The sequence below is a fragment of the Lutjanus erythropterus genome, chromosome 3 (assembly GCF_056507025.1).
Source record: "Lutjanus erythropterus isolate fLutEry1 chromosome 3, fLutEry1.hap2, whole genome shotgun sequence".
In the NCBI taxonomy this organism is placed as follows: domain Eukaryota; kingdom Metazoa; phylum Chordata; class Actinopteri; order Lutjaniformes; family Lutjanidae; genus Lutjanus; species Lutjanus erythropterus.
Genome location: NC_139319.1, coordinates 30,905,365 through 30,919,614, shown reverse-complemented (window position 1 = coordinate 30,919,614; position 14,250 = coordinate 30,905,365). Strand labels below are relative to the sequence as shown.

At 39.4% G+C, this 14,250-nt stretch overlaps 1 protein-coding gene across 1 annotated transcript; it reads left to right on the top strand.

Moving 5' to 3' along the window:
* The first annotated feature begins 436 nt into the window (after positions 1-436).
* On the top strand, positions 437-13,996 carry ccdc40 (coiled-coil domain 40 molecular ruler complex subunit). Its single transcript, XM_084713572.1, has 19 exons — positions 437-547; positions 1,013-1,152; positions 2,683-2,791; positions 3,105-3,250; positions 3,546-3,629; positions 4,069-4,288; positions 6,437-6,594; positions 6,714-6,836; positions 6,988-7,109; positions 7,445-7,688; positions 7,824-8,006; positions 8,704-8,949; positions 9,085-9,298; positions 9,464-9,633; positions 9,719-9,810; positions 11,131-11,245; positions 12,455-12,643; positions 12,724-12,882; positions 13,311-13,996. Exons 2-19 carry the CDS (start codon positions 1,018-1,020, stop codon positions 13,545-13,547), a joined length of 2,946 nt encoding a protein of 981 aa, XP_084569698.1. The 5' UTR covers positions 437-547; positions 1,013-1,017; the 3' UTR covers positions 13,548-13,996.
* Positions 13,997-14,250: the final 254 nt, after the last annotated feature.

Here is a 14,250-nt window from a genome sequence, read left to right as displayed (position 1 = left end):
ATGCAAAAGTACTAATATCACACGGTAAAAACACTTCACTACAAGTAAAAGTACTGCATCCACAAAAACGTATGTTGCAGTAAAATGTTCTCTCTGTTATTATGTCTGATTCTCTTGGATAAATATTATTGCTTTAATGTTACTGCTGTTGATTTTGATGTTTAAGCTTGAGCTCATTTTAACTACTTTATAGGCCTCTGGTGCCCAGTTTCATCTACAGCCATGCATCGTGGTCTATATGACCACCAAATGTCTGCAGCGTCACTGTCCTGTGACAACAGTGTGTCTCTAAAAAAAAGTCAGAAAACAGCCGTTTTTCATCTCCATGGATTAAAAAGTACTGTAGTGTAGCACCACTGATTACAACATTTTGACGTGTGTAATTGTAAGTTTAAAAAGATGTAACTGCCTCATTTTGTTAGATGTGTATACAGTATATCCGCTCTGTCTCGAGGAGCACTGCACCTCCTCCTCCAGAGGAAGTTTGCGGTTGCCTAGCAACGTCTCTACCCTTGTTTGCCAGTGGCACGGCGGTGAGTAATTTAAGGTGAGTATGATCGAAATTGAAGGAAATTATTGTCCCCGTTTAATAATTTCTACGCTGTTTTTATTGTATTTGTTCAATTGCCAATGTTAGCCGTCTGCCATGTCCACTAACTGTAGGTTAATGTTTTCTTTAACCTGTCTATGTTCTGTTGCCCGCTACGCTAACCTTGACTAAACGGTCAGCGGCTAACAGGTTACCGCTGACGTTAAGCTGCTTTTTGGTTAATGGTGGCGTTAATTTTTGCCTCTAGCGTTTAGAGACTTTGCACCAACAACATACAGAAATCAAGTTTGATGCAGTGTTCGAGTGAAAAAACTGCATACGCAAATAAAAGTACATTATGTTTATCTATGACGTATGCTTACTATGTAACAGTTAGCTAACGAGAACTGGCGCTAACGTAACATGTTGTTAATATGCTAACAAAACTCTAACTATCCTAACAACAGTTTCTCATCATCACAGGTTCAATGCAGAGCGCTGGGGGCGGAGAGGAGGAGGGAAGGGAGGAAAGTTTCAGCCGAGAGGAGAGAGACTTAAAGCTGCAGGATGGAGATGATAAAACCGCAGAGGACTGTGGAGCGACTGTTCCACCTGCTCAACAGGTATGTTAACGAAGGAAAGATGCTTTATGCTAAAGTGTTTAGGGCGTTTTTCACTTTTTTACTCCTTCATCACTCCCTTAAGAAGACATGGTAATACTTATTTCATCTTTTGTCCAGGTGTCTTTCTCCTTAGTCTTTGCAACTATGTGCACTCACAATAAGTTAACCAGGAGTTCATGCCTACTATACTGTTGCAAGTTTGCACAACACAGCATGCCGTCTAAAAAGTGGCTACCAACCTTTTCTCTAATGGGACCCCTTATTCTATCACTGAATAAACTGGCTATTGTATATTATATTCAATGTATAACAATAACAGCATGACAAAACTGATAAATTATACAATTAATCCAGATAGGGCTGCAACGATTATTTTCATAGTCGATTAATTGGTTGATTATTTTATCGATTAATCGATAGCTGTTTGTTTTAGAATGTAAGAAAATAGTGTAAAATGTCAGTTAGTGATCCCCAAAGCCTGACATCCTCAAATTTCTTGTTTTACTCACAATCCAAAGATATTTGGTTTGCTGTCATAAAGTAGTAAAGAAACCAAAAAATATTCTCATTTAAAGCGATAGTTCACCCAAAAATGAAATTTCACTCTATATCTACTCACCCCTGTGCTGATGTGAGGATGGGTGAAGATCTCCAGTTCACAAAGCACTTCCAGAGCTTCAGTGGAAAAAGGCGTTGTAACCAAATCCAGTACAATAGAAGTGAACGGTGACCAGTTTTAAAATGTAAAAAAAACCCACAAAATGTCTCCATACTGCTCATGTGGTGTAATACAAGTGTCCGTAAGCCGCAACATTAAAATTTGACATTAAATCTGCTTAAAAAGCAGAAATCAGATAATCAGATAATTTTGACCTCTCTTAAAAAGGACTCAGATTAGTCGATTATCAAAATAATTACAGATTAATAATCAATTAAGTCATTAATTGTAGCATCTCTAAACTCAGACAGAGAGCACAGTTTTTGGTAGAACTAGCAATTTAGATGAATTTTGAGGAGATGATTTCCTGTGAATGTTGGATCAGAAATGAGTCATCTTCTTAGGAGCTTTTTATACAATTCTCTTCTTATATTATGTATTTTTTATTCTTAACAATCATGCATACTTAATATGTTTCTTTTTTGACAAATTTAGTCTTTTGTTCTCCCTGATGCTTGGCTATTGTTCTGTAAGCTCTTTTTTTAACTTTTACTTTTCTAGTGCAGGACAAGGCTGTATAGCACAGAGTGAAGGCTCTGTGAACATAACCGGTGTACAGTAAAGTTTTTATCTTAATAAATAATTTAATCTTTAAATGTAACAATTTCATTTAGTTATGTTCACAGGAATTTATGAAATTCTTAGATATAGGCCTATTGCATTTTTATTTATTTATTTATTTTTTATTTTTTTTTTCGAAAAATTGTCTTACCCCCTTAAAATCAAGAAGAACTTGTGAACCCCCTTGACGCATGACAGGTTAGGAACCAGTGATTTAAATCAGTGTAATTTATAAATGCTTTGTGTTCCAGTGTGACTCACTGGATCAGGCAGGAGCAGAGCCTGATGATGACTCAAACCACCAGATTCAACCTGACTGCTGTGATGCAGATGAATTCTCTCCCACAGCCACAAACTCAGGTCAGTCACACACAAGCCCAGTGTGACACAGCATAGCACAGTTCAATACAGTAATATTTATCATCCTGAGGGAAATTAATTTGGTAGCACAGAAGTCAGTGCAAATTATATATAGTGAGTACAGTAAACAGCTTATTTAGGCTGGTTTGCTGAGAGCCCATTAGGTCAAAGGTCCATTACCTTACTGTACCTATACTGTGTCTACAACCACAGCACCTTCATCAGTTTGAACAATTTAGGAACTATTGTTCCTGCATGTTTAGTTAAATGATAACCTATATGGCTCGTTAAAGGATGTGTTTCTGTCTTTCAGTGCAGGAAAATATTGCTCAGGTGGCGCTGATACCTCACCGTTTAAACCTTAACATATCAGAAGATATGGAGGATCAGGACCCACTGCCGGAGGAGGAGGAGGAGGAGGAGGAGGAGGAAGAGTTAATTGTTCTCGACTCTGAACATGTCTGTAGCTTTTCCTTCAATATTTATGCAATTAGTATTAATTAAATGAATAGAATTTGTCTCACTGTTCCCCAAATGGTTGGTATCAATGTCCTCCGTGTGTCTAGTATATAAGTGTATTGTAACCATTAGGTTAAAGTTAAGGTTAGCTTGTTCTTTCCGAGCTATGTTAATGCTGCACCGAGATTATTTTGCTTCTAGCCACAGACATCTGCAGCACTGTGAGTTCATAAACATTATACTCTATATCTAGTCCACTCACATGTCATTAATGCCACGTTTGATGTATTGGCAGCCCCTGGTCAGAAGACATCAAGCTGCTTTGGGCAGCCACCTAAGGAAGCAGCTGGAGAGGATCAACCTGAGACTGAAGGAAAAGGTTGGCTTCTTTTCTACCAACAGCAAATATTATTTTCTGCTTCTTTGTCCTTTTCCAAAGTTTGCTCTATTAATGCTCTTACATACAAACACAACTTCCCTCACTTTACTTTTTGACTTTACTTTTCATCTACTGTATAGGGTCTTAATGTGTCCAGAAGATGGAGCTGTTGACCCATACAGAAACTTAATTTACACTTTTTGATCTTTTTTCCTATATAGAGAATATACATTTAATTCTGAGCATAAAAATGCTAACATTATAAAAACTGATTAAATCATCTTACTTTATAGCTGAATCTTACAGAATATCTGAGACAAAAAATGTGTGTGTGTGGGCATAAGGAAACCAGAGTTAAACAGTGGCTGTCTGAGAGTCTGATAGAATGACACACTGATGCTGACTTTTTTTCTGATTCTTGTCTGTGGACCACCTGCAGCTGGCACAGAAGAAGGAAGATGCCGACCACCTACAGAAGGTACATGTTGAGTTATTCACAATTCAGGAGCAGCTGGCGAGTCACCGGACCAGGCTGGAGGACAAACATCTTACCAAGGCACAGGCTGAAGCCAAACATCGGCAGGCACAGGATCAGCTGGAGGCAACAAAGAGCCTGTATTCCAGAATTACGAGCAAGCACGGCAAAGCCAAAGTCAATGGTGACACTGACTTTCCATTTTGTGGCCTTTCTTTGGTGCTGATCCAGGATTGTATTTCATTTTAATCTTGTTGCACCATTTACTTTTATCTCTAATTTAGATCTCCAAAATTACTGATTAAATCCATGATGATTCCCATATTTGACAGCGTACCAAGAAAATATTGGTAAAATCAGCCTTGGCCTGTTATTTGTGAACATTGTTAGTCATATTGTATTCCATGATATTGAGCTCCTCACACAGCTGAATAAGTCTGCTATATACATTTGCTGAAAGTGATATAGCCGCACAAATTGATCATCTTTGTAGAAGCCATGGTGATAATTAAACTAGATCAGTTCAAATTGAAGTAGAAAGCTTGATTAAACCTTATCTAAAATTAAATTAGAATTCCAGTTTAAATATGTGGACAAAAGATTATATAATTAAACCTAAATTTAAACTGGTTTGAAATTTCGGCCTCCTTATTGCAAAGAAGGCATTGTACAATTCTTATTCCAAAGTAGATTGGATGCTGTGTAAAATATAAATAACAACAGAATGCAATGATTCGAAAGTCCATTTTGACCTTAATTCAGCTGAACACAGTACAAAGACAAGCTGTTTGATGTTCAAACTGATAAACTTTATAGTTTTTGTAAATATACACTCACTCTTAATTTGATGCCTGCAGTATATAAAAAATGTTGGAACAGGGGCATCAAGAGACTAGGAACATTGTGGAAAACAAAAAAAACAGAAAAAAAAAACAAAAAAACACCCGTTTGGAACATTCCACAGTAGGCCTGTGCGGTATACTGGTTCGTACCGAAAACCGGTCTTTATTTTTGTTATGATGTTAATTTTTCATATACCACTATACCGGTGAATAGTCCAAACAATGTCCAGTAGCAGCAGCAGCAGCAGCAGCAGCTCCGTTTGCAGGTTTATGTCTATGTATGTGCTTAATGTGGTCACGTTTCTCCAGTTGAGTGAATATATATCAGCTTATTCTGTCACAGTCTACATTCATCTGTCCGACTTTGCTGATATTAACATCTGGGGTTGCCAGGGCGATCAGTTCACACGTGCTGGGTGAGAGGGTCTGCCGTCTGACAGAGCCACAACCCAACTAGTGGCGTGCGGCTGCATAAAATCTTAGAGGCAACAGATAACTGGCATCATGCATAAATGAAATATTGATAAATATTTTAAATATTTTAAACTACTAGTATTTCTGGTGCTGACGAGTGTGTGTGGGGACGTTTATTCGTATAGTCGTCCCCGCCATGTGATGGCAACCATACTTTGAAGGGGTCATCCCTTTACCTATGTCTGGACATGAAAAAAAAAATGATACAGTCCTTATGACAGTGAAATGGGCTATTTAAAGCCAATCAACTGTAGTAATTCTTTTCTCATTAGAAGAAAATGTGGGTAAGAACACTGTTGCATGACAAAAAAATACAGTGAAACTGATATGATTTAAAAAAAAAAAAAAAAACGTGATATGAAAATTTTGCCACACCGCCCAGCCCTATTCCACAGGTAAACAGGTTAATTGGTAACAGCTGATAGTGTCATGTTTGGGAATTAAAGGGGCATCCTTGAAAGCCTAAGTTGTTCACAAGCAAAGGTAGTGCGGGCACATAGTTTAGCAGTTTAAGAATGATTCTCAGTGTACAATTTCAAGGAATTTAAGCATTTCACCATCTACAATACATAATATCATTAAAATGTTAAGAGAATCTGGGGAAATCTTTGCACGTAACACAGAAACATGATTATATGAAGGATATTACTACATGGAAATCGTCAGCAAACTTATTGTTAATCATAGTTCGTCATTGCATCTATAAATGTAAGTGAATACTTTGCCACGCACAGCCAAAGCCATATATAATGTCCAGAAATGCAGCCAACTTCTCTGTGCCCCAGTTCATTTGTTTTTGGAAATGGATTTTGTGTCCTCCATGCTGAATGTATCTTTTACACAGCATCACAGTATTTCTGGAATCAGGGTTGTACTAAAAGCATCCTGTAGTTTTGTCCTCTGTATATACAGTACTGTTTCAGCAACAGAGAGACAGCATTAGCATCAGTCCATGTGCCCAAACAACAGATATGAAGTATTGTTTTAATGTTAATTCTTGTTTATCTTCTCTATAGTATCCCAGCTGCAGGCAGACTTAGACAGCCTGAGTCTGCATCTCATCTTCACACAAGAAGTTAGTGAAGATCTGCACTCTAATGTCAAAGTCATGAATAATGTCAGACACAAGGCAGGAGCTGAGAAGAGCCAGGCCGAAGAGCAGAAACTGAAGCAGGTGGACAGTCTAAACCCGAACACATTAAAAACAATGAAATCTTTAAGTGTTTTCACCATATTAGGTATTACCATTGACTAGCTCAGTGTTATCGACTTAAACCACTCCTGTGTTATCAGGATTTGTATGTAGAGCGTCTAACAAAGGACATGGACAGTCTGACGCAGCAGATAGCCATGTATGAGGCCCAGGCCACTGCTCAAGCAGAGGAGACACAGGCAGCCAAAGAGGCACTCTCTGAGGTAACTATTCATTTGATTTGATTATAAACACTAGGCAATAAGATAAAATAAAATATACATTAAGAAAAAAAGACATAAACAAAATAAATATTCAACAGCCATTCAGTCTCCCATAGATTCCCAAAGTGTTTTTTATTTTGCCTGTGTGCAGGTTGAGGTGGAAATGGAGTCTCTGGTAAAGGCACGTCAACAGCTGCTGCAACGGTGGAACAGCAGCCTGGTTGCAATGAGGAGACGAGACGAGGCCTTCGGCGCCATGCAGGATGCTGTGCGGTGAGAATGAGGGCAAGGGAAGGCTGAATGTTAATATGCTACGGATCCACTTCAGATGTGCTAATGCATTTGAAATGTACATGTAACATCACACGTTTCATGAACAACATGCTGACAGTTATGTCTCTCTGATATGAATGAAATGAAAACATAAACTGCTGTCACTGTGATAAATTGCAATCCAGGTGTGTTTCAACATATGCAGATGTATATGAAAAAAGAACCCAAAACATTAGTAGGATACACAGTAATAACCTTAGATTTAAACAGAAGGGTAACGTAAATATGAAAGCATGTATCTATTAATTCTTTACTGCTGTCTTTGTGCATTTAAGCACTGTCGATCACCAGCTGATCTTGCTGGACAGAGAGATTGAATTCTACAAAAAATCAATCACTGAAGAGCAGGAGCAAAATGAGACACTGACTAGACAGCTGAACTGGTCCCAGATGGACTGTACCACTTCCAAAAAGCTGATCAGTCAGACACAGGCCCGGCAAGCAACTCTGCAGGCTAACTACAGCACCTGCCTCCGCACTCTGAAGGAGACAGAGCACACCCTTGCCAGGCTTTGTAAGGTAACAACAGGACAAAAGCTTCTGTTTTGACATCTCTGTGTCCTGTTACAACGTCTTTCTACCTTCTACCTACCTTCCTTCTACCTTTCCCTCTGTCACAGTTCCATTTTCACATTCCTCCTCTACATTGTTCAGGAAACAAGCACCCACCAGGCTGAAGTGAACAACCAGAGGAGGCAGCTGGAGCAAGAGAGTGCGATGCGTCTGGAGTTGGAGAACAACATCATGACCCACATGCAGCAGAAGCTCACCCACAACAACGCTGCCAAGTACTCCCAAAAACTCACCAGCAAGATAGCCACACTGAAGCAAGAGAAGGTAGGAATGGGATTCAGAAAGTTTTAGTCTATAGAAGGCCAAGCACGAAGTTTGGTAATTGTTCAGTCAGAATGTGCATGTACACATGGATTCTTATTTTCACAGAGTTTGTATAGGTGCTGGGAATCCTTGAAAACAGTTGAATTTGAAGTTCTTAAAACTGCTTGAAATTGTAATAGCATTACTTTTATAAAAAATGGCTACCTGAATGAATAGTACACTTTTTTGTTTAAAAAATTAAATAAGTTGAACATTAGCTTAGCCGTGGTAATAAAGGATTCCAAGGCTACTTACAGACAGGTGACAAATTTTGAAACATGAAACACGTAGAAACGTGTTTTCCTTTAATTTTTCACCCTCCTGTAGAACCCTATCATGAAACATAATTTTGATTGTTCATAGCACAATAATAAATGATTTAATGTGGCAAAGGAGTCAAATAATAATTTTGAGTCTGTGTATATAAATAAGTAATTTACTACAGTTGTAAGGTGCTGGAGGAGCTTGAAAATCAGTACTCCTTTAATGCAACATTATGTAACAGACCATGGAGAGCAATGTCAATTGAGGGGCAGAGAGCATGCAAAAAATATCCTGAAGATTAAACATTACAAAAGCAGCACAGACACAACACATGTAATCTATGCTTAAGATGAAGATACTGCATTTTTGTTCATCGCCTCTCCTTCCTCTTTAGATCTCTCAGTTGTGGCAGATGGAAGACAATGCATCGGTGGTGGGACTGGAGAGCAGGGAAGTCAGACAGCATGTGGACAGCCTTGCCCTCACCCAGCAAGCCCTAGATGAAGAGATTGCAAAGTACAACAAGTTACTGACATCTAACCAGACAAAGCTTTCTTCCTTTATTATACTCATTGGCCAGAAGCAGTCCATCATCACCAGCTATAATAAAAAGATCTGTGAAATTGCAGCCAGCACTGGGGTGAGACATTTTGGGCAAGCAGTAATTCCTGGTTGTCTGTTTTTTTTATGTGAAATATAAATTCATCTGAAAGTTATCTAATGAAAATATTAATATCACATGCTGCCTTTGTGATTTGTGTGCCTCCATTTCTAGCATGAGGACCTGGGTCCTCTGCAAATCAAGATACAGTTTTTAACAGCTCAGATTGAGGAGCTGGCAGCAAATTACAAGAGTGGCCAGCAGCTCTGGATGAAACGGCAGGGGACTCTGGTAGGACTGACCCAGGAGATAGAAGCCAACAGCAAGGATATGCTCAAACTGCAGATACTGTACACTGGCATGCAACAGAAGAAAATACACTTGGAGAGTACGTAATATAGTTATAAAGAAGTGCACAGTCTGTCAGTTGACAGTTATAATCAGGTTACTATTCTAAATAATCTGTTTTTAGAGCAAAACTATTCATACAATACTAAAACCTTCCTTGTACACTTGTGCATGAGCGACTGAACCCAACTCTTAACGCCACCAGGTCAGGTTGAAGTGGAACACCGCGAGGCGATGGAACTGGAGAAGAATGCAAAGACGCTGAGAGGAGACCTGCTGAAGCTCAACACCCTGCTTAGCAAGAACAGTCAGCTCAGCCTGGTGCTAGAGCAGGAGAACACACTGATGGAGACAGACTTCCTTCACAGACTTAAGGCACAGCATGATTGTTCCCTTCATTTTTAATATTTTGGCAGGGAGTGTTGTAGTTCTAATAGTAAACGATTGTTAATGTGTTTAGGAGGCAGAGCGGGCGTCTATCGAGATGCAGATGAAACACGAGAAGACCCAGGAGGAAAAGGAGAGACTCCTCAACAGTCTGGTGGAGGCTGAGTCAGTCACATAATTTTTTTGCTTGTTCAATATAAGCCCAAATTCTGTCACTATGGCAGTCAAGATTCTTATTTCCTTATGAGTTGTTGAATAAATTTCCACGATTATAAATCATTGATAGCTTTATACAAAATACTGATAGTAGTATATTCTTAGGTTTAGTAGCTAATTTTAGGTCACTGCTTAGGGAACTAACCTTCAGTGTATTAAATATATTTAAATATTCTGATTCTTAAATATCAAGACATTTTTTTCCAGTAACTAAAGGGTAACTTAACACTTAAAAGTGTCTGAAAATTGTCCATTATATTGAGCCAGACCACTGCAGCTGTCAACCTCACAGTGGGCTGCAAGAAGGTCCTTGGGGGCAAGTTTGCCCTGTCAGAGTAGATCCACTAAAAATGCTTCTTTTGAGAGGCTCAGATTGTTATTCTAATTGTTCTAAGTGTCTGACATGACTTTTTTAAAGAGTAAGATATGTATAGTTTAACCAGAAACAGCTGTTTGATCCTCTCACCAAAGCCGCCAGACTCTATTTAAAGAAACAGTAATTTTATGATCATAAAACATGCTTCATTTGAACTCAACAGAGACAAAATAAAACTCACAACCAGTGGTTTATCTTTCCACTGGTCCAAGAATTATCAAATCTGGTTTGGTTGAAATAAACCCTTACTTTCTCCTATTGGATGTGAAAAATATTAGGAGAGGACAAGAGGGAGGTTGGGTATCAGAAAAACAGCTGGGAGAAATAGTGTGTCCAGCTACAATATTTTCACATCTAAAGCAGTGAATTAATGGTATAGTGATTAGTGGAGCAGTGGAAAGACTAATAAAGACCATTTTGGCGAATTTTATTTGGTTTCTTATGAGTTTGAATGAAGTGTATTTTATGATGATAAAATTACTGTTTCTGAAAAATGGAGTCTGGTGGGTTTGGCAAGAGTGATAAACAGCAGTTTCTGGTTCAACAAAAATGATCTTACTCTTTAACAGAAAATTGTTTGTCTCTGTAGGGATCCGTTCCATAATGTCATTCTACATTTAGAATAACAATCTGAGCCTGTCAGTGGCAAAACAAAAGCACTTTTAGTGTACGTCCTTTGATGATTCACAATTGCGCATACGAATTACAATGCAGTCTGTTTCGTGGCTGATGGCTGCAGTGGTCTCACTCAGTACTGGACCAGTTTCAAAAATTCGCTCCATTAGTTACTTAGATACAAATCATGGGAATACCAAAGTTACCCTTTAACAGCTCATAGCTCACCTACTGGGCATTTGATTTAACATGCTTTGTTGTGTGCATGTGGCCAACAGGCGGCAGATTATGCTGTGGGAGAAGAAGACTCAGTTTGTAAAAGAGACTCGTTCAGCTGTGGAGGTGGGCCAGGAAGACATCAAGATGATGAAGGCTGAGATACACCGTATGGAGGTAAACACACTGCACACAATATGATTATAGTTTATTAGATAATTAACAGACAACTTTTGTTGTCACCCAGCTGTTTGCCTTTTGTATGTGCATACATACACTTATATAAATTGTGGCAGTAAAATTTAAAAGCCCTTCGGGAACACAGAAGTGAACCCCTCACCCGCAATTTCCACCAGGCAGGGCTGTGCCATGTTACGGCCATGCTGTGGCACTTGGAGCAATTCGAGGCCATTCTAGACAATGCTTGTGTTTCCACTAGAAGTGCCACGGCATGTTTCAGACACTTCCCAGAAGTGGCTCCACTCCATGGAGATTACGCGCCGAGTCTATTTTTGATGGATGCCGCTTCAGTTAGCACAGAGCAGGTCAGATGCGTAGGAAGTCAGACACAGAAAAGGCAGGGAGAATCCGGTTAATTTTCAAAATAAAAGATCCCGTGCAGACTCGTGATCATAAAGAAAACAGAAAAGAAACTATTTAACTTCGTAGTCTGCTTAGCAAGGAATGAGGACTTAATCAACAAATTCAGAGCAAGTGAACATAATCAGATGGGCAAAACGCTGCTGGTGGGAACTGCAGTCACGCGTATGACGGAACAAAACCGCGGGGCACGTGCAACGCTACAAAGCTGCATCTGGTGCAAATCCCCGGTAGCACCTCTCTGAACTTTTGTTCGCCTCAAAACTTGGACATCCTTTGTTAACCTGTCACCTCTTCTATAATTTATAGTTTTTAATTTTTAGTTTATCTTCTCTATTGCCACAAAAGCTCTCTCTGCTCTCTTTAATTAGCGAGGTGCAAGTTATGTAATTAGATTTGACATTTTAGCGATATGGTATAATTTATATAATATTTGTATGGCACCTTTTACACTATATAATGTTGTTTGTTTCAAAGCATACATATCAGACATTTACATATGCTGCTTCTAAGGAGCTCTGCAGATCTTCATCTTTTTGAAACATGGTTTTAACTTCCTCATCTAAGGTACAAAAGATCAGTAAAAAAGTAAAATAACATCCAAAACAATACCATAGTTTGTGGTTTGAGCAAACCAAGCATTTAGAGTGAGGAAAAAGTAATGTCTGGGCCTCTAACGTAATTTTAAAAAGCAAACCAATCAGGCCTTATGGCCTAGTAGTGATTTGTATGCTTTTTGAGCTTGTTTTAATATGTGTGGACTTTTCAACATGTGTGTCTGGGCAGGTGCGACTCAACCAGCTGATGAAGCAGCAGGAGCGGCTACTGAGGGAGAGTGAAGCTACAGTGGCAAGGAGGGAAACAATCGCGCTGCGCAGGGAGACCATGATCCACAGCTCACACAAACAGACTACAAAAGACGAGCTATACCGCATCATACAGGGCCTGCAGCGAAAAATCCGGGACACGCACACGGTAGGAGATTTTCCATATCTGTGTATACACCTGAAGCATATTGCACAGTGATCATTTATGCAGTGTGTATATGTCTTCAGCATGTGGTAGAGCGTGAGCAGGTGATCAGGGAGCTACAGAAGAGCCAGGTGAGCCTGAGCGACAGGCTTGCACAGCAGAAGCAGAGGCTGGTAGAACTCTGCGGCACAAGCTGCGTCCTTGACTCTGACTTCGTAAGTCTCCAGGACACCAAAGACAGGGTGAGGAGTGCATACTGTACTGTGTACTGCGTTACAACACATTAAATATATGCAAATATACTGTAAATCAGCTTTGTGTTGTCTTACCAGTGTGCATGTTTACACTATACCTATACCTACATTGTGTATGTCTCTGGCACTTTGCTGTATTGAAATGTCAGACAAACACACCCTCTTCATTGTTAGATGTTCCAAAATAATAAATGATAATTGTTATGTGTCAATCCATCCTCCACTAAGAACTGAAATATGCACCCTCAGTCTTGCTGCTGGTGACTCTAATGAAGGTGTGTTACTGCATCACAGTTTCCACTCATGGAGTCTTCATACCAGAAATAACTACTCATTGTTTTCTGCCTTCTGTGTACATTTTCTAACAGGTGAAAGCACAAAACATACTCACACTCATTCTGTATCCCTCCTTGTAGAACCTAGCCCACCTAGTGACTTTACAGAACCGGACAAAGAAGCTGCAGGCAGTGTGTAAGGGCAGCTACCAGGCCTTGTCCACCAGGGAATCCATCGGAGCCGCTCTGCAGAGCCAAATGGAGTGTGTGCATGCCACCAGCACCATCTTGCACCGTGTGTGTGAGGAGTTCCCGCAGTATCAGGGGGCACTTCGCAGGCTGTCACAAGCACTGGCAGCACGTGCACAGGTCCTGTAGCAGGAGACGTCATGAGAGCGAAGAGAGAATAGACACATGACAGTGACTACTGGTGAAGAAGTGCAGAGGCTGGAAAGGAAGTAAAACTGAGGTGGAGATAAGCGCTAAAGATCAGTGATGATCTGAGAGGAATGAGGTCATTTATTTTAATGTATGCATTATTTTATGCTTGCAATGAAATACTAATCCAGCTGATCTTTTTTTGTACCCAGATCCAGGAAAAAAAAAAAGAATTTGTATGGTTTTGCTTGCCACAGATTTTCTTCAATTTAATGTGACATGTGATTGGCCCACTACAGCAGCAGCTACAACCCATACAGTCTGTGGATTGGTGAAGTTGAGCATGGTGTATCAGTGTGCCAAGATACCACCTAGAAGTTGTATGGTATTGCTATACTACACACTTGTGGCATCTGATAGAAATAAAAGTATAAAATGTGGAAAGATTATTTCATGATTGCTTCATTCACGCGGTGGGTATCAACAAATGTTTTCTATTAGTATGACTTTAATGGTACTGGTATTGGCATTGGTATTGGTAATTTTATAAACAATACCCAACACTACCAACCATTAATGCAGTAATGGCATCTTACTTAATTGAAATACATAAAAAAATCTAATGGGATAAATGAAACTATTCAGTATAATTGTGTATTGAGCTCATCCACTTTTTATTTATTAAGTTACAGAAAAAGGGTAA

Excerpts from the sequence above, each read along its gene's own strand:
- ccdc40 (XM_084713572.1), top strand. The coding sequence starts at position 1,018 with ATGCAGAGCGCTGGGGGCGGAGAGGAGGAGGGAAGGGAGGAAAGTTTC. Across the intron at positions 11,246-12,454 it reads CTGAGATACACCGTATGGAG|GTGCGACTCAACCAGCTGAT; the intron begins GTAAACACACTG and ends GTGTCTGGGCAG. Across the intron at positions 12,883-13,310 it reads TCCAGGACACCAAAGACAGG|AACCTAGCCCACCTAGTGAC; the intron begins GTGAGGAGTGCA and ends CCCTCCTTGTAG.